At 41.2% G+C, this 19,733-nt stretch overlaps 1 protein-coding gene across 3 annotated transcripts in view; it reads left to right on the top strand.

Annotated features, from left to right (window-relative positions):
- Positions 1–19,733, top strand: part of GABRB3 (gamma-aminobutyric acid type A receptor subunit beta3) — a 475,998-nt gene that overhangs the window by 208,918 nt on the left and 247,347 nt on the right. The window contains exons 1-3 of one of the 3 annotated variants that reach the window (XM_058736903.1): positions 12,065–12,190; positions 13,043–13,134; positions 13,361–13,428. In XM_058736903.1, the coding sequence (XP_058592886.1) occupies positions 12,111–12,190; positions 13,043–13,134; positions 13,361–13,428 (240 nt within the window). In that variant the 5' untranslated portion in view covers positions 12,065–12,110. Of the gene's footprint in view, positions 1–12,064; positions 12,191–12,718; positions 12,914–13,042; positions 13,135–13,360; positions 13,429–19,733 lie in introns of those variants that run through there. The other 2 variants (XM_058736902.1, XM_058736901.1) reach the window with 2 other exon arrangements.

Here is a 19,733-nt window from a genome sequence, read left to right as displayed (position 1 = left end):
ATACGCATATATATTTGTATTTGTCTATATATTTTGAAAATTCTTAGTTCACACTAATGCTTTCAGTTGCAGTCTCACAACACAGGGATTTTTTCCCTCTTCTTGGTATTTGTAACTCTCATTTCCAACAAAGAGAAACCTAGCTTCCATTACCCTAAATATAGTTACTCATTTGATCAATGTCCCACTATGTAACCAATCTCCCATTGCTGCCCCTACCCAAATTTCCAGCATATGTTCTTCTTTCCCTGTTCATTTTCTGAATCCCATTTTGGGCCATCCCAGTGCATAGCAGTCCTCCTCATTTTTCCCGAGTTCTGAGTTTCCATGACAGGTCTCCACAGCACAAAGATGCCCATCATTTTCTCACCTTGCACATGCCCATCTTGGGAATGCTTTCCTAACACTTCTTGGGCTCTAACTCTTTATTCTAGGTTAGCTCACTTTTTATGGATGTACTCCTCATTCTGCTTGGGCTAAGAGCCTCACACCCCATTCCTGGATATGATCTTCACCCTCTGAGACCCCAACTACCATAGTAGATCAACCTCCATTGAGATGTGGCTTTACCTTGCTTTGGCTCTGATTTCAAACATGGGCTGCTTTGTCCACATCTTTGCCTTCTTATCTTCCATGGGCCGTGACACCCAGTAGGGTATCCCACCCCAGTGATACTGTCCTTACTTTGCTTTGGCTGTGACTTCCAAACTAAGCCTTTAACCTAAAAACACACCTTTCTCACCCATTCCAGCCTTGAAACTTCATAACCTCCTCCTGGTCTCTGACACACTATGCCAGAGCCTTAAAAGCATTGTACTCTATGACAGATACATACTTTGTCCTGACCTACTCTTCAGACTTAAGTTTTCACAAAGGTGAAAAAAAAAAAAAAGAAAGGAAAAGAAGAAAAGGTAGAGAGAACAGAAAAAAAATAAGAGGAAGATGCTAATGTCATACTTAATGGTAAACAAACATTTTCCCTTAATACTGGAATAAAGCAAAGACATCCACTCACCATTTCCATTTTACATTGTAAAATAGGAGAGGAAGAATATATATGTCTGTATTCAAGGATGACATAATTTTTATATAATCTTAAAGAATCTACAAAAATAAATTCTATTAAAATAATGGGTGCATTGAGCAAGGTTTTAGGGTGCAATTTCAATATATAAAAATCAATTATATTTCTATATGTTATCAATAAACAATGGGAAATTAAAGTAATACAAATAGCATTTATGATAGCATAAAATATGAAATACTTAGAGATAAATCTAGTGAATCAAATGAAGACCTTTGCACTGAAAACTACAAAATATTTTTGTGAAAAAATAAAGATTGTCTAAATAAATCAAGATATATAGAATTTTCATAGATTGGAAGATTCAATATTGCCTAGATGTTATTTTCCCCTACATTCACCCATAGATTTTACATTAAAAAAATTAAAATCTCATGAGGCTTCTCTTTGGAAATTAGTAAGGTCATTCAAAAATGTCTATAAAAATGCAAAGATCTAGAGAGGGAAGATGGCGGCGTAGGAGGACACTGGGCTCACCCCGTGTGCTGCTGATCACTTAGATTCCACCTACACCTGCCTAAATAACCCAGAAAACTGCCAGAGGATTAACAGAATGGAGTCTCCGGAGCCAAGTGCTGACGAGAGGCCCACAGAAGAGGGTAAGAAGGGCGGCGAGGCAGTGCGTGCTCCACGGACTGGCGGGAGGGAGCCAGGGTGGAGAGGCAGCTTGCCGGCCAAGCAGAGCCCCCGAGTCTGGCTGGGAAAAGCGGAGGGGCCGGACGGACTGTGTTCTGACAGCAAGCGCGACTTAGCGACTTAACGTCTGGGAGGTCATAAGTTAACAGCTCTGCTGGGAAAGCGGGAAGGCTGGAGTACAAAGGGAGGGAGAGCTGCTGAGCCCCCTGACGGCAGAGCTCAGCTTGGCGGGGAACAAAGGCGCTCGCCAGCGCCATCTCCCCCGCCCATCCCCCAGCCAAAATCCCAAAGGGAACCAGTTCCTGCCAGGGAACTTGCTCGCTCAGCGCAAATACCCAACTCTGTGCTTCTGCGGAGCCAAACCTCCGGCAGCAGATCTGACTCCCTCCCGCTGCCACAGGGCCCCTCCTGAAGTGGATCACCTAAGGAGAAGCGAGCTAAGCCTGCCCCTCCCGCCCCCGTGCACCTTGCCTACCCACCCCAGCTAATACGCCAGATCCCCAGCACCACAAGCCTGGCAGTGTGCAAGTAGCCCAGACAGGTCACGCCACCCCACAGTGAATCCCGCCCCTAGGAGAGGGGAAGAGAAGGCACACACCAGTCTGACTGTGGCCCCAGCGGTGGGCTGGGGGCAGGCATCAGTTCTGACTGCGGCCCGCCCACCAACTCCAGTTATACACCACAGCACAGGGGAAGTGCCCTGAAGGTCTGCACCACTCCAAGGACTATCCAAAATGACCAAACGGAAGAATTCCCCTCAGAAGAATCTCCAGGAAATAACAACAGCTAATGACCTGATCAAAAAGGATTTAAATAATATAACAGAAAGTGAATTTAGAATAATAGTCATAAAATTAATCGCTGGGCTTGAAAACAGTATAGAGGACAGCAGAGAATCTCTTGCTACAGAGATCAAGGGACTAAGGAACAGTCATGAGGAGCTGAAAAGCGCTTTAAATGAAATGCAAAACAAAATGGAAATGACAACAGCTTGGATTGAAGAGGCAGAGGAGAGAATAGGTGAACTAGAAGATAAAGTTATGGAAAAAGAGGAAGCTGAGAGAAAGAGAGATAAAAAAAAATCCAGGAGTATGAGGGGAAAATTAGAGAACTAAGTGATACACTAAAAAGAAATAATATACGCATAATTGGTATCCCAGAGGAGGAAGAGAGAGGGAAAGGTGCTGAAGGGGTACTTGAAGAAATTATAGCTGAGAACTTCCCTGAACTGGGGAAGGAAAAAGGCATTGAAATCCAAGAGGCACAGAGAACTCCCTTCAGACGTAACTTGAATCGATCTTCTGCACGACATATCATAGTGAAACTGGCAAAATACAAGGATAAAGAGAAAATTCTGAAAGCAGCAAGGGATAAACGTGCCCTCACATATAAAGGGAGACCTATAAGACTCGTGACTGATCTCTCCTTTGAAACTTGGCAGGCCAGAAAGGCTTGGAATTATATCTTCAGTGTGCTAAACAGAAAAAATATGCAGCCGAGAATCCTTTATCCAGCAAGTCTGTCATTTAGAATAGAAGGAGAGATAAAGGTCTTCCCAAACAAACAAAAACTGAAGGAATTTGTCACCACGAAACCAGCCCTACAAGAGATCCTAAGGGGGATCCTGTGAGACAAAGTACCAGAGACATCACTACAAGCATAAAACATACAGACATCACAATGACTCTAAACCCGTATCTTTCTATAATAACACTGAATGTAAATGGATTAAATACACGAACCAAAAGACATAGGCTATCAGAATGGATAAAAAAACAAGACCCATCTATTTGCTGTCTACAAAAGACTCATTTTAGATCTGAGGACACCTTTAGATTGAGAGTGAGGGGATGGAGAACTATTTATCATGCTACTGGAAGCCAAAAGAAAGCTGGAGTAGCCATACTTATATCAGACAAACTAGACTTTAAATTAAAGGTTGTAACAAGAGATGAAGAAGGGCATTATATAATAATTACAGGGTCTATCCATCAGGAAGAGCTAACAATTATAAATGTCTATGCGCCGAATACTGGAGCCCCCAAATATATAAAACAATTACTCATAAACATAAGCAACCTTATGGATAAGAATGTGGTAATTGCAGGGGACTTTAACACCCCACTTACAGAAATGGATAGATCATCTAGACACACGGTCAATAAAGAAACAAGGGCCCTGAATGATACACTGAATCAGATGGACTTGACAGATATATTTAGAACTCTGCATCCCAAAGCAACAGAATATACTTTCTTCTCGAATGCACATGGAACATTCTCCAAGATAGATCATATACTGGGTCACAAAACAGCCCTTCATAAGTTTACAAGAATTGAAATCATACCATGCATACTTTCAGACCACAATGCTATGAAGCTTGAAATCAACCACAGGAAAAAGTCTGGAAAACCTCCAAAGGCATGGAGGTTAAAGAACACCCTACTAACGAATGAGTGGGTCAACGAGGCAACAATCCAAACTCTTTGGGACGCAGAGAAGGCAGTCCTGAGAGGAAAATACAGTGCAATCGAGGCCTATCTCAAGAAACAAGAAAAATCCCAAATACAAAATCTAACAGCACACCTAAAGGAAATAGAAGCAGAACAGCAAAGGCAGCCTAAACCCAGCAGAAGAAGAGAAATCATAAAGATCAGAGCAGAAATAAACAATATAGACCCTAAAAAAACTGTAGAGCAGATTAACGAAACCAAGAGTTGGTGTTTTGAAAAAATAAACAAAATTGACAAACCTCTAGCCAGGCTTCTCAAAAAGAAAAGGGAGATGACCCAAATAGATAAAATCATGAATGAAAATGGAATTATTACAACCAATCCCTCAGAGATACAAACAATTACCAGGGAATACTATGAAAAATTATATGCCAACCAATTGGACAACCTGGAAGAAATGGACAAATTCCTAAACACCCACACTCTTCCAAAACTCAATCAGGAGGAAATAGAAAGCTTGAACAGACCCATAACCAGCAAAGAAATTGAATCGGTTATCAAAAATCTCCCAACAAAGAAGAGTCCAGGACCAGATGGCTTCCCAGGGGAGTTCTACCAGACGTTTAAAGCAGAGATAATACCTATCATTCTCAAGCTATTCCAAGAAATAGAGAGGGAAGGAAAACTTCCAGACTCATTCTATGAAGCCAGTATTACTTTGATTCCTAAGCCAGACAGAGACCCAGTAAAAAAAGAGAACTACAGGCCAATATCCCTGATGAATAGGGATGCAAAAATTCTCAATAAGATAATAGCAAATCGAATTCAACAGCATATAAAAAGAATTATTCACCATGATCAAATGGGATTCATTCCTGGGATGCAGGGCTGGTTCAACATTCGCAAATCAATCAACGTGATACATCACATTACCAAAAAAAAGAGAAGAACCATATGATCCTGTCAATCGATGCAGAAAAGGCCTTTGACAAAATCCAGCACCCTTTCTTAATAAAAACCCTGGAGAAAGTCGGGATAGAAGGAACATACTTAAAGATCATAAAAGCCATTTATGAAAAGCCCACAGCTAACATCATCCTCAATGGGGAAAAACTGAGAGCTTTTTCCCTGAGATCAGGAACACGACAGGGATGCCCACTCTCACCACTGTTGTTTAACATAGTGTTGGAAGTTCTAGCATCAGCCATCAGACAACAAAAGGAAATCAAAGGCATCCAAATTGGCAAAGATGAAGTCAAGCTTTCGCTTTTTGCAGATGACATATTATACATGGAAAATCCGATAGACTCCACCAAAAGTCTGCTAGAACTGATACATGAATTCAGCAAAGTTGCAGGATACAAAATCAATGTACAGAAATCAGTTGCATTCTTTTTTTTTTTTTCAACTTTTTTATTTTATTTTTTTTTTTATTTTTGGGACAGAGAGAGACAGAGCATGAACGGGGGAGGGGCAGAGAGAGAGGGAGACACAGACTCGGAAACAGGCTACAGGCTCCGAGCCATCAGCCCAGAGCCTGACACGGGGCTCGAACTCACGGACTGTGAGATCGTGACCTGGCTGAAGTCGGATGCTTAACCGACTGCGCCACCCAGGCGCCCCTCAGTTGCATTCTTATACACTAACAATGAAGCAACAGAAAGACAAATAAAGAAACTGATCCCATTCACAATTGCACCAAGAAGCATAAAATACCTAGGAATAAACCTAACCAAAGATGTAAAAGATCTGTATGCTGAAAACTATAGAAAGCTTATGAAGGCAATTGAAGAAGATATAAAGAAATGGAAAGACATTCCCTGCTCATGGATTGGAAGAATAAATATTGTCAAAATGTCAATACTACCCAAAGCTATCTACACATTCAATGCAATCCCAATCAAAATTGCACCAGCATTCTTCTCGAAACTAGACAAACAATCCTAAAATTCATATGGAACCACAAAAGGCCCCGAATAGCCAAAGTAATTTTGAAGAAGACCAAAGCAGGAGGCATCACAATCCCAGACTTTAGCCTCTACTACAAAGCTGTAATCATCAAGACAGCATGGTATTGGCACAAAAACAGACACATAGACCAATGGAATAGAATAGAAACCCCAGAACTAGACCCACAAATGTATGGCCAACTCATCTTTGACAAAGCAGGAAAGAACATCCAATGGAAAAAAGACAGTCTCTTTAACAAATGGTGCTGGGAGAACTGGACAGCAACATGCAGAAGGTTGAAACTAGACCACTTTCTCACACCATTCACAAAAATAAACTCAAAATGGATAAAGGACCTGAATGTGAGACAGGAAACCATCAAAACATTAGAGGAGAAAGCAGGAAAAGACCTCTCTGACCTCAGCCGTAGCAATCTCTTACTCGACACATCCCCAAAGGCAAGAAATTAAAAGCAAAAGTGAATTACTGGGACCTTATGAAGATAAAAAGTTTCTGCACAGCAAAGGAAACAACCAACAAAACTAAAAGGCAACCAACAGAATGGGAAAAGATATTTGCAAATGACATATCAGACAAAGGGCTAGTATCCAAAATCTATAAAGAGCTCACCAAACTCCACACCCGAAAAACAAATAACCCAGTGAAGAAATGGGCAGAAAACATGAATAGACACTTCTCTAAAGAAGACATCCGGATGGCCAACAGGCACATGAAAAGATGTTCCATGTTGCTCCTTATCAGGGAAATACAAATCAAAACCACACTCAGATATCACCTCACACCAGTCAGAGTGGTCAAAATGAACAAATCAGGAGACTATAGATGCTGGAGAGGATGTGGAGAAACAGGAACCCTCTTGCACTGTTGGTGGGAATGCAAATTGGTGCAGCCGCTCTGGAAAGCAGTGTGGAGGTTCCTCAGAAAATTAAAAATAGACCTACCCTATGACCCAGCAATAGCACTGCTAGGAATTTATCCAAGGGATACAGGAATGCTGGTGCATAGGGGCACTTGTACCCCAATGTTTATAGCAGCATTCTCAACAATAGCCAAATTATGGAAAGAGCCTAAATGTCCATCAACTGATGAATGGATAAAGAAATTGTGGTTTATATACACAATGGAATACTACGTGGCAATGAGAAAGAATGAAATATGGCCTTTTGTAGCAACGTGGGTGGAACTGGAGAGTGTGATGCTAAGTGAAATAAGCCATACAGAGAAAGACAGATACCATATAGTTTCACTCTTATGTGGATCCTGAGAAACTTAACAGAAACCCATGGGGGAGGGGAAGGGAAAAAAAAAAGAGGTTAGAGTGCGAGAGAGCCAAAGCATAAGAGACTGTTAAAAAACTGAGAACAAACTGAGGGTTGATGGGGGGTGGGAGGGAGGGGAGGGTGGGTGATGGGTATTGAGGAGGGCACCTTTTGGGATGAGCACTGGGTGTTGTATGGAAACCAATTTGACAATAAATTTCATATATTAAAAAAAAAAGGAAAAAAAATTGCAAAGATCTTAGGTAGCCAAAAACAGTTTGAGGAAGAAAAGCAAAATTGTATGAATTACAATACCTGATTTCTGTATTTAATTTATAGCTACTTTAATCAAAGCAAGATGGAAGTGGTGAAAGAATACACATATAGGTCAATGAAATAGCTAAATAAAATAGAGTCCAAAAATATGTCCACACATATAAGATCAGTTGATTTGCAACATAAATACAAAGGGAACTCAGTGGGGAAAGAATAATATTTTCAACAAATCCTGATGAAACAACTAGACAGCCATATGGAGTGAAAGAACTTTTACCCTTATCCACATCATGCATAAAAAATAGTTATAAGTATATCATAGATCTAAATATTACTGATAACTTCTTAAAGAAAGCACAGAGAAAATCATAACTTTTAAAAAAATATATATTTATTTTTGAAAGAGAGAGAGGATGTGAGCAGGGTAGGGGCAGAAAGAGGGAGACAGGATCTTCCACCAGCTCTGGGCTGACAACAGAGATCTGGATGCTGGACTTGAACTCACCAACTGCAAGATCACTACCTGAGCCAAAGTTGGATACTTAACCAACTGAGCCACCCAGGTGCCCCCAAAATCATAACTTTTGAGTAGGCAAAGATTCCTTGGGGAGGATACCAAAAATATGAACCAAAAAGGAGAAAGGTTATACATTGAAATTCATCTAAATTATATTCTTCTTTTCATTGAAAAATACTATCAAAGAAATGTAACAGCAAGGCCAGGGACTGGGAGAAAATATTCACATTAAATATATCTGACAAAGGACTTGTATCCAGAATATATAAAGAACTCTTACATCTCAATAAAAAAAGACAAGGAATGTAATTTAAAAGTGGGTAAAATCTTACATACTCAAAAAGAAGACATGAGTTGTCACTATGAAATTAAATATACTTGTTTGTGTACTTACATGTCATCAGGCAAATGCAAATTAAAATCACAATGACATACCACTATATACCTGCTAGAATAGATGGAAATGGGGAGCCTGGGTGGCTCAGTCAGTTGAGCATCCGACTTCAGCTCAGACCATAATCTCACAACCTGTGAGTTCGAGCCCTGTGTTGTGCTCTGTGCTGACAGGTCAGAGCCTGGAGCCTGCTTCAGATTCTGTGTCTCCCTCTTTCTCTGCCCCTCCCCTGCTCATGCTCTGTCTCTCTCTGTCTCAAAAATAAATAAAAAACATTAAAAAATTAAAAAAAAATAGATGGAAAGGATGTGGAACAACTTCAATTCTCATGCATTGCTGTTGAAATGTAAAATCTTCAATTACATTGGAAAATATTTTGTAGTTCCTTATAAAGCTAAACAATAGCTTATATACAATTCAGGTATTACAGTCCTAGGTATTTACACTAGAGAAATTAAACCATATACCCATACAAAGACCTGTATATGACTTTTTATCTGTAATAGCCCAAACTGGAAAGTCTCAATAACAGATGAATGGATAAATAAGTGGTGGAATAGCTATACAATGGAACACACTCAGGAGTCAAGAGAAACAAACTATAGGGGTGCCTAGGGGGCTCAGTCATTTGAGCATCCACCTCTTGATTTAGGCTCATGATCTCATATTTTGTATAATTGAGCCCTTCAATTCTCCTTCCCTCTCTCTTTGCCCCCCTCCCACCCTCTCTCTATATATATAAATAAATAAATAAATAAATAAATAAATAAATAAATAAACTTTAAAAAATAGGGAAATAAACTATGGGTCTGCAACAGCATGTATAGATATCAGAAACAGTGTAGTAAAAGAAATAATCCAGACATAAAATAACATATACTGCATAACTCCACTTATATGGAATGCTAGGGAAAAAAATCTGTAGTGATGGAACTTAGGTCAGTGCTTGTCTACAAGCCCTATGAATGACATGTAGGTTTAAGGACTGAGAGGGAATTTTGGGGGTGATGAGAATGAACACTCGTTTATATATTTGTCAAAACTCATCTAACTATACATTTAACACTTTATTTCATATGCTCTACCTCCAATTAATTGAGTTATTTTTCACAGAGATTTAAAATATACTATCAGAAGATTTTATACTATTTAAACAACCAGGTTGATTCTCTATAAGATGCAACTATGTCTGAACAAAAGACAGTTTGGTGAAAGGCATATGGCTCAGCCAAATCGCACAAATATGGAGCAGATAAAGTGATCATGTGATGCTCTTCTCTTCCTTCTTTCTACCTTATGGACCCCCTAAATATTATTCCAGTCTATTTATAACCACTTTGCTATGAAAAAAATGGCATTCCTCTCCTTTTTCTTCTGACATGAAAATTTATGCATTGTGCAACCCCATCTCCTTTCTCTCTTTCAGTAGCAAATAAAGTGAAAAGTGAATCAATAATTTCCTGATGGTTTGGCTAATACATTAGCACCATCTAGTAAAGATATGTAACTATTCTTGGTTTCAGGAATCCTGGCAAGAAGAGTCAAAGGATGGATGTGCTTGGGGTTCAGTGCTCATCCAACCCTCCAAAATGGCTAGGTGAGAGGGAGCTGATGCAGGAGGGTGGGTCCAGTGGCTGCATGTCCAGCCTCTGTTGCTTATGTAAGTGCAAGCTGGGCAGCAACTATTATGAGTCTTATAACCCATGAACATTGATTACACCTGCATGCACTCACCACAATTTTTCTCTTTGATTTTGTCTTCATATCATTTTAGGTGATATTTTTAGTAATTTGCCAATTGGTGATGACTTAGCCTGGGTTCCCCAGAAAACATATTGAGGCAAAATGTAAATGCTACAGTTTACAAGAGTGTGTAATACTGATGAAAACAGGAGTGAAGGCATGGAAGAAGAGAGAAAACATAGGAGCTACTGCTGCATCTCAGGATATTTCTTAGGTGCAACAAAGAGAAAATTATTTATCTACCTGTTTCCCACTTCCCATTTGTCAAATTCCACCCCATGAATCGCTAATTCTCCTGCAACTTCAGATTGCACATATGTGAGTACTGAGAAGGTCCTGTAGCATCTTGGACCTCATTGTCAAGTGAGAAACTTGAAAGTGGGAGGTGAGAGACAAGGAATGTGGACATGAGGTGATGGATGTAAGTTTGTTCTCTGGTAAAGCTGATCAGAGCTTTTATGCATCTGTGTGCTAAAGTAGCAACTGTGGTGAAAAATAAGGGCAAGAACCTCAGAGACTGCTTAAAGCCAATATCTGAAGTGGTACACAGTTAAATAACAATTGCATCTGTAGTGTGGTTTTGCAAGTTTTAGAACATAAAAGTAGTAGAAAGGGGGATAATATTTATTATGTTATTGGCTGTACTCAAACACCTTATTCTCATTGTTTACTTTCTATAGCTGTGATCCCCAGCAAGGCCTTTCTCTAAGAGGTATATGCAAATAGGAGACATAGACTAAAACATAATGTAGAGTGGAAGGTATGATAACATAGACCTCATTTTTCTTATAATTCCATTGCACATTAACAGGACACAGAACACAAAGTAGTTGTGAACAGACTTTTCCATAAAACAATTAGGGAGCTATATTTATCTCTTAACTCATCTTAATATCAACCTTTCAGGTACTGCAGTCACATTTTTTGCTCCAAAAATAAAATTGCTGATTTTTTAAAAGGCAATGATATTTAAAATTAATGCACAGAAACATGCCAAGTTGATAATTAAGGTCTAGATTTAGATATTTACCTACATAAAGTCTTGACAGTAGAAAAGAAAACTTTAAGCTTTACAGAAAAAAAAATAAGTCAATACAGAAAAGCAGGTATCTATTATTAGCCATTCATTAAGTCCTGGAATGGCTCAAGAAAGCCTATCAAGCACAAAATTGAACTTGATTTGTAGGTTTTGTTCTTTAACCACAAGTAGGATTGTGCAACCATCTTCTTCAATATTGGAAGTCTGAGGCACAGAGAAACTTTATTGAAGATTATTCACTAAAGAAAAATATGCAACCCATGGTCATGGGTGAATAGACACCCCTTAGGCACACGGTGTTATATTAAGAACCACGGACAGCTCCAGGCTGCGCCAGAAAAGGCAAGTTATTTTCCCAACCCTGGAACAACAGTCCAGGGTCTCCAGGTCTGATCTGGACTCCAATTTACTTATTACCTTACTGCTAATAAGGTGTACATGATCAGGCCTCTCTTTACCATTCATCATAAATGTATTTTATGAGCAGGGAGGGCCCATTGCTCATATGAAATGTTCAGGGGTGAAGTGAGAGGAATAGTTTAAGGTACAGATTTTTAAAAAATGGTTTTATGGTGCATAAATAATTAATCCGGCCGCCATGCAAGGGGCTGGATGATGGGTCAGGAGGGAAAGCCCGTGGGTGGGGGCAGGGGCGGGGATCCCCGCGTCGCTGTTTGAATACTGGGTGGCTGTGGGGGAGAGCCGATCCCACTCAGATTCGGTCGGAGGAGCAACGCCATGTGCTCCAGGCTCCCGGCTCTCCTGCTGCCCATCTGGCTCTTCTGGACTCTGGGGATTCGAGGCTCTGAGCCCCGCAGGTGAGGTGGGGGCTTTCCCCCGACCCGCAGTCTCCTTCCAGACGCTGTAGCGCGCAGACCTGCGGGCACAGGCACTGTACAGCACCCACTGATTCTTGGCCTGCGTCGCAGCGGGGCGGGGGTCGTTGAGGGGGTCCGACCAGGAAAGGGGCGGGGGGAAGCGGATGGCGTTTCCCTCACCGCCGCTGCCTGTGTCGCCGTAGGTCCTTCGCCTGGTCGCAGCAAGAGCGGCGGAGCTGGCTTCGCGGCCGAGCCCGGCCCTGTTCAGTGCCGCACAGCCGCGGCTACTACTTGCTGTCCCCGGCCGGGCTCCAGGTCCCGCTCCGCAGCCGTGGAGGCGGGAGGGAGCGCCAAGGGCCGGGGCCACCAGCCGCGGCTAGCGCGGGGGAGGCTAGGGTGCTCGGCGCAGCGGGCTCCGCCTCCGGCTCGCCTTGCCTCCTCCCCCTCCCTCCGCTCCCCAGCCTGCTGCTCCTCCTCCCCTCGCGCCCGCTCCTCCCCCTCCTTCCCTCCCCCTCCCCCTCCGCCCTCCTCCGCTTAGGGCCAGCGCGGCGGCGGCGGCGGCGGCAGCAGCAGGAGCAGCCCCGGCTGCGGGTCGCGACGGCGGCGGGGCGCCCCCTCCCCCGTGCCGGGGCGCGGCGGAGGGATGTGGGGCTTTGCGGGAGGAAGGCTTTTCGGCATTTTCTCGGCCCCAGTGCTGGTGGCTGTGGTGTGCTGCGCCCAGAGGTAGGGTCGTGGGTGGGTGGATAGGAAGCGGGCCGGGCAGCGGGCAGGGAGCGCGGGTGTACGCTTCGGGCGCTGGCGGGTGAGCCACCGCCTGACCCTGCTCTCTGTGCCCCTTGCCCCCTTCCCCAGCGTGAACGATCCCGGGAATATGTCCTTTGTGAAGGAGACGGTGGACAAGCTGTTGAAAGGCTACGACATTCGCCTGAGACCCGACTTCGGGGGTAAGTGGGGTGTGCGCGGCCGCTGCGGGATGCGCGACCCACCGCGCTGGCGGCCTGGGTGGTGGAGGGAGGTGGGGGGCGCTGAAGCCGAGCTGCGGCGGAGTGGGGGGGTGGGGTGGGAGGCATTTAACCTGCTACCTCTCCTCGGGTGGGCACCGCTTTCCTCAGTGCCACCCGCACCCCGTGCCCGAGCTTGGCTGATCTCTGTGTGGTGCTCTTCCCGCAGGTCCCCCGGTCTGCGTGGGGATGAACATCGATATCGCCAGCATAGACATGGTTTCCGAAGTCAACATGGTGAGTGCCCTCCCTCCCCAGGGCTGTCCCTGAGCCCCTGCCCCACTGCCTGGGCCCACAGTACTGGGCCAGAGGCCTTCTCTGCCGGGGCCGATCTTCCCTGGCCCGCAGAGGGAGCGGCTCTCCGGGAGCCAGACTCTCGCTGGTGCGGCTCCCTCCACCCTCCCGGTGTGCGCGGGGGGCGTAGTTGGCGTCGGTTCCGTGCGGAGGGCGCACCCTTCCTGCGGAAGGAAGGGGTCCTAGGCCGGCCTAGCGCTTGGCTTTCACCGCAGCCCTCGTGCTCCCAGCTCCTCCAGCGGTCTGTCACCTGGGCCTGAGGCTTCCCTAGTGCCATCTCGCCTCCTTAGCAACAGGCGCTGGGGAACCAGGGAAGAGAGGCGAGTTGTGGGGGTGGCTCAGATTCTAGGTAAGAGGTACTTAAGGTTTCCTTTGTTGTTTTTTTGGAAAGAGATGCTGGCAGCTGGAGAGAACGAGGGGCAATGATTTGTGTACTCAAGGGTATCTCGGGTCAGTTTCCTTGGCCTTAGTGGCTTTTGTAAGGGCAGGCTCCTGGACAGTGAAACTCGGAATCCCGCTCCTCCAGTCGCTGTCGGAGGTGCTGACAGAGCCAGGCGTCTCTGAGAACTGGAGAGCCTGGGCAGCTGGCGGGCTTTCGGAAGGGGCCGCTGTGCCAGGAGAGTCGAAGGCTAGTGAGCCCAGTGTCACTTAAAGCTATGTTAATGTGAACGGGATTCAGTATTGTAACCTGTGGAAACCGGAGGTCCGTGTCCTGAGGTGCGAAGTGGGTGTCATGGGCTTTTTTGCTCAGGACACTAGGACAACTGGGAATAAGGAGCAAAAGAACCCCTTTCATTTGTTAATTGAGATGAAATATTCTGGGATTTGGAAACATTTGATTTTCTGTTGAGTGGCACTTTAGAAATTGTAAGAATGAGCATTTGGAAAGGATATTTTTTGGGGAAAAACCATTTGCTGACTCTAACATAACATTAAGAATATAATGAGGCATGGTTTCAGATAGACCCAGTAGGTTTCTCAAGTCTGGTGTACCTGAGAAAACTTGTTTTAAATGCATACTCCCAGGTTCCTCACTCCAAAAGATTCTGATCCAACCGTGGAGTGGAATCTTGGGGTGTCTGCATTTAAAACTAATGCCTCACATTTTTTTTTGAAGCACTATTTTGTGGACAGTATTTTAGGAAATATCACAATAAATTATAGAAATACAAACATTTACAAATAAACTACATAGACTGTTTAGCAAGATATGTTTAAAAAATATATTTTACTGTGGATTTTTTAGGAAGAAATCTTTGACCACACAAAATTAATTTCATCAAATTTTCACTCTTAACCTAAAGTTTTTAAGTTATAATATGTGATTTTAAAGTAATGCACTTTTCTTTCAATGTATACTACTAAGGACATTTTTTTGTACAAGGAATTATAACAATGAAAGTGTTAGCAAGAAACACAGAAATAATATGACTTTACATACATAATATTAAAAATTAACATTACATATGTTTTACTTTTTAAATAATTTTATAAAAATATTCCTCTCCATAAGGTATGCTTTATGATCTTAAAGGAACAAGTTGACATAATCTGTGATTTTCTTAATTGAGAATTTCACATCCTCTAGAGAAAATTCTTTAAACAAGATAATTGAATAATTAGTGGATTATTATATCAAAATCATTATATTAGATGCCAAATGACAGAGAAGATAGATTGGTGTGGCCCTTTAAGAACTCTATACAATATTAAAACAACCAGGTGAATAAGGAGAATGTTCTTGCAGACCACTGCACATTTTCTTTGAGTTAATTTTTAAACTTAGTTATCCAGTTGTCATCATGCTGATATTTGGCACCTGTAAAAACTTCCATCAATAATCATGCACCATAAATTGAAGTGTCCCAATTTTCTCTGGACCTAATAATAGAAAGACAAATTGAAGATACAATCCATTATACTGAATAATCTTTAATTTAGTTTATATCCCAAAGTCAATAATTTTGCATAACATAGCCATAGTATACTTGTATGTTTTTTTTTTTTTTTTGCATTCTCATGATGGTAATTTTTGTGGCTCTATAAACATAAGTTTACTGTAGGCTATTGGACAGATGGGACTGCTTCGCATTTGAAATAGCCTCAACAAGTGGATTGAGTAAAATCGTATGCTGGAAAAATATGATTTCCCTTAACATGTTTGCTCATGGTTATAGTTATGATGTTTGATCTATTATTAAAGAAACTTCAAATATAACAATGGTTAAGTATAATTTTGGAGCTCACATTTTATAAGAGCAGAAAAATGCATAAGATTAGAACCATCCTTCCATCATGTTATTTAAAAATATAAATCCCATTTATGAGCCTCTTTAATCCCCTTACTAGCCACACAAAAGTAAGTTTTGTGAGGTAATGAAACTAAATAAGAAATGGTCTTGTTTTAAAGGTTTTGTAGCTATTACAGGAGATATGTCAAATCTTTGTAACAAAAAGTAGGATGTGGTCAGTCTCATTAGAGGAACAAAAGAAAGGAGCATATGCAAGAGGGAGAGGGAAGGAAGAAGAGAGAAGGAGGGAGATATTGGGGAAGAGGGAGATAGATTATTTCTGACATGGAAAGTTTCTTGGATGAGTAAGGGGAGTAGAATTGCAACAGGCATAGATGGAGGGTGTTCTAGATTAGGGAAGAAAAATGGCAAAGGTATGGATGGATAGATGAGCAGGATAGGAGATTGTGGAGTGGAGATTCAAAAGATAAAATTGGAAAAGTAATACAAACCCCTGTTCACTTACCTTCTGCTCTGCCATGCCGATTTCAAATGCTGGTTGTCAAGTAACTCCATAAATGTTTTAAACAGGTGATTGACATGATTTGAGATGTGGTTTTAGATGAATCTTTTGGCTAAAATATAAATTTAGAAAGAAGAGTGAGGATGTCTCAGCAGAAGCACAATTTACAGGAAAATTAAGGATAAATCATGGAAGTTATATTCCTTGATTTTTTTTCTTTTTCTTTTCATAGATATATTTTTGAAAACATATATTTAGTGAAATAAATGTTAATAAATTTACTAATGTTTCAAATAAGAATATACAAAGCATGTGTATCTCAATGTGGGACAGATATGTACTTGTTCATGAGCTTTTGGGAGTGATTGGAAAGAATAATACTATACACTGCATAATAGTAATATTGTTACTTTTTAAACAGTTGGGAAGCACAATCTTTATCTACTGAGAGTGCCTATAGATCCTGCCTCCAAAGAACACCTCTGTCCTCAAATAAACAAATAAATAGACATATTTGTGTATATACATGTGTGCATGTATCATGCTTTTTGGTATTTTGTAGAACCATCTAAGAATGAATTTGAGTATTTTACTATTTAACATTATTTTGCTATAACTTGTTTCATGGAAAATATATTCTACATTTACATTTTCCCCAACCTTCCAATTCTTCTTTTCATGCACTTTTTAAGAAATTAGCTGACTCAACAGCAGTCAAACTAAGACCATTTTGTCTTCTATAACTTCATTTGCTTCTCTTAGCCTTTGTTTTAAAATTTCTCATATATTTTTAAGATTATGTATGGTTAAGAAATTATTTAGACTTAGTCTACATATTTCTTTAAGTGACATTATACATGTAAAAGAACACTGTTGACTGAAAACTTTTATATATATTTGTTATAATTCTGATGCTTAAGCATTGGTCCCAGTGTATAATAAACATGTGTTGAATAGGTAGATGGAGAGATGAATAAATGGAGTACCAATAATGAAATATGAATAAATTAAAGTATAGAAAACATAAAGAAATATATAAAGCAACTAGAAAATTTTATTTTCAAAACAGTATTTTTACTCAGAGAATGAAGTAATTCTATAACTCTTAAAAATAAATTAAAAAATAGAAACAGTATTTTATTAAATTTTTTTTTTCAACGTTTTTTATTTATTTTTGGGACAGAGAGAGACAGAGCATGAACGGGGGAGGGGCAGAGAGAGAGGGAGACACAGAATCGGAAACAGGCTCCAGGCTCCGAGCCATCAGCCCAGAGCCCGACGCGGGGCTCGAACTCACGGACCGCGAGATCGTGACCTGGCTGAAGTCGGACGCTCAACCGACTGCGCCACCCAGGCGCCCCTAGAAACAGTATTTTAAAGTGGTCACGAGTTCTTTTTTTGTAATAGAATAAGCCATTATTTGATATAGTAATTTAGAGGAGAAACTACACATACTTAATTTTTAATTAATTAACTTTAAAGTATTGAGGATGTAACACTAGATTCAAAATCTAGTAGTATTAATAGTAATTTTTAGGATTTATCTTGTATTTGTTATTACTTTATATTTAATTAGTCCATTAAAAATAACTTAATCCATGGGGCGCCTGGGTGGCGCAGTCGGTTAAGCGGCTGACTTCAGCCAGGTCACGATCTCGCGGTCCGTGAGTTCGAGCCCCGCGTCGGGCTCTGTGCTGACAGCTCGGAGCCTGGAGCCTGTTTCGGATTCTGTGTCTCCCTCTCTCTCTGCCCCTCCCCCGTTCATGCTTTGTCTCTCTCTGTCCCAAAAATAAATAAAAAACGTTGAAAAAAAATAAAAAAAAATAAAAAATAAGTAAAAAAAAAATAAAAATAACTTAATCCTAATGAGAATGTAACTACAGGATTAATTTTTTCTGCTATCATGCATGTAAATTATATATATATATATATATATATATATATATATATATATATCATATATCATGAGTTCCTTTTAAGTAACATATAATGTGTATCCTTAGTTTTAATGAGATGTATATTCATCCATTATTCTAGTTATATTGTATTCCTTTCTTGTTTGTTGCATTTTCTTATTACAAAATCCACTTTTTATTTTTTTTTAATTTTTTTTTTCAACGTTTTTTATTTATTTTTGGGACAGAGAGAGACAGAGCATGAACGGGGGAGGGGCAGAGAGAGAGGGAGACACAGAATCGGAAACAGGCTCCAGGCTCCGAGCCATCAGCCCAGAGCCTGACGCGGGGCTCGAACTCACGGACTGCGAGATCGTGACCTGGCTGAAGTCGGACGCTTAACCGACTGCGCCATCCAGGCGCCCTAAAATCCACTTTTTAAAAAATGTCTAGGTGTAAAATAAGTATTGTACATGACATAGTTTTGGCACATCTCAAAAAGCTGCTTTGGAGCTGCCTCACTGTAAAATGCATAGGTCTCATTCAAATACAAAACCATGCATGTACACGTGCACAGAAACGTTTGCACTATCACTTTGTCTTTCCCCTTTTCAGAGAAAGTGGGGTCTGAGGTCTGGAGAATTCAGTTAGGCTTTTTTGTCCAATTTATGTTACTCAATCCCCCCTCCCACCTTTCAGAGTCTAGAGGTTTCTTTGCAATAGTGAATGGTGAATCTGAGTTCAGTGTCCACTACTGTGCTAGAATCTCAGGTGGAAGAACTCAATCCCAGGAGTCCAGGTCGTGTGCTGAAAAGAGCCTAATGGGATTGGAGTTTTGGGTTCTATTTTCAGGTCTGTGAGAACATCTAGACTTAGGCAAGTCACTTAACACTCAGTAAAATAGTAGAAGGCTTTCCAGATGCCCTACAGAATTGATTGCAAAGTGTTATATCACAAAGGGCTAAGCTCTACAGAGAAAATCATGGTAAAGACAATCACAGCTACACAAACACATGGTAGAAAGCTATCATTAACTGATTTTTCCAGTCCTTGGCCATATTAATTGCATATTAATTGTTATTAGCATTTTAAAGGTTGGAAATATGCTAATGCTCTTATTACAAAGTAAGCTGGGGGATGACTCAGCAGAAAGGAAAAGTATTTCTCTGACCCAGTTGGGATTGGAAAACTGCTTACATGGAAGGCACTCCAGGGGTGAGGTCCACAGAGTGTGTTGACATTTGGTTCCAGGTTGCTGCATTTTGGAGGTAAGGCTGTTTATTGAGGACATTACTTTTCACTGGCAGTATGTTTCATGCATAAGCTATGATCATACATCAATGCTGGGGCACTGATAAGAAAGCATATAATGAACTTCAGAGATGGATGAAGATAATACCTTACATAATATGCTTTTTACAAAGGGAGGTTTGTGTTTAATATTGGAAGGCATGGTATTGAGAATGCAAAGAGAATGCTTTGTGTGTTTTCCTTCAGGGAGGTTGTAAAGCTTATGTTGCTACATCTCTTAAAAGATGGATCTTACACACATTGTCCTGTTGTGAACCACCTCTTATTTGAGCATGTGCCCTGGTTCAG

Source organism: Neofelis nebulosa, chromosome 7, assembly GCF_028018385.1.
Source record: "Neofelis nebulosa isolate mNeoNeb1 chromosome 7, mNeoNeb1.pri, whole genome shotgun sequence".
Taxonomy (NCBI): Eukaryota; Metazoa; Chordata; class Mammalia; order Carnivora; family Felidae; genus Neofelis; species Neofelis nebulosa.
Note: the sequence above shows the minus strand (reverse complement) of the source record. Positions and strands in the feature narration are given on the sequence as shown.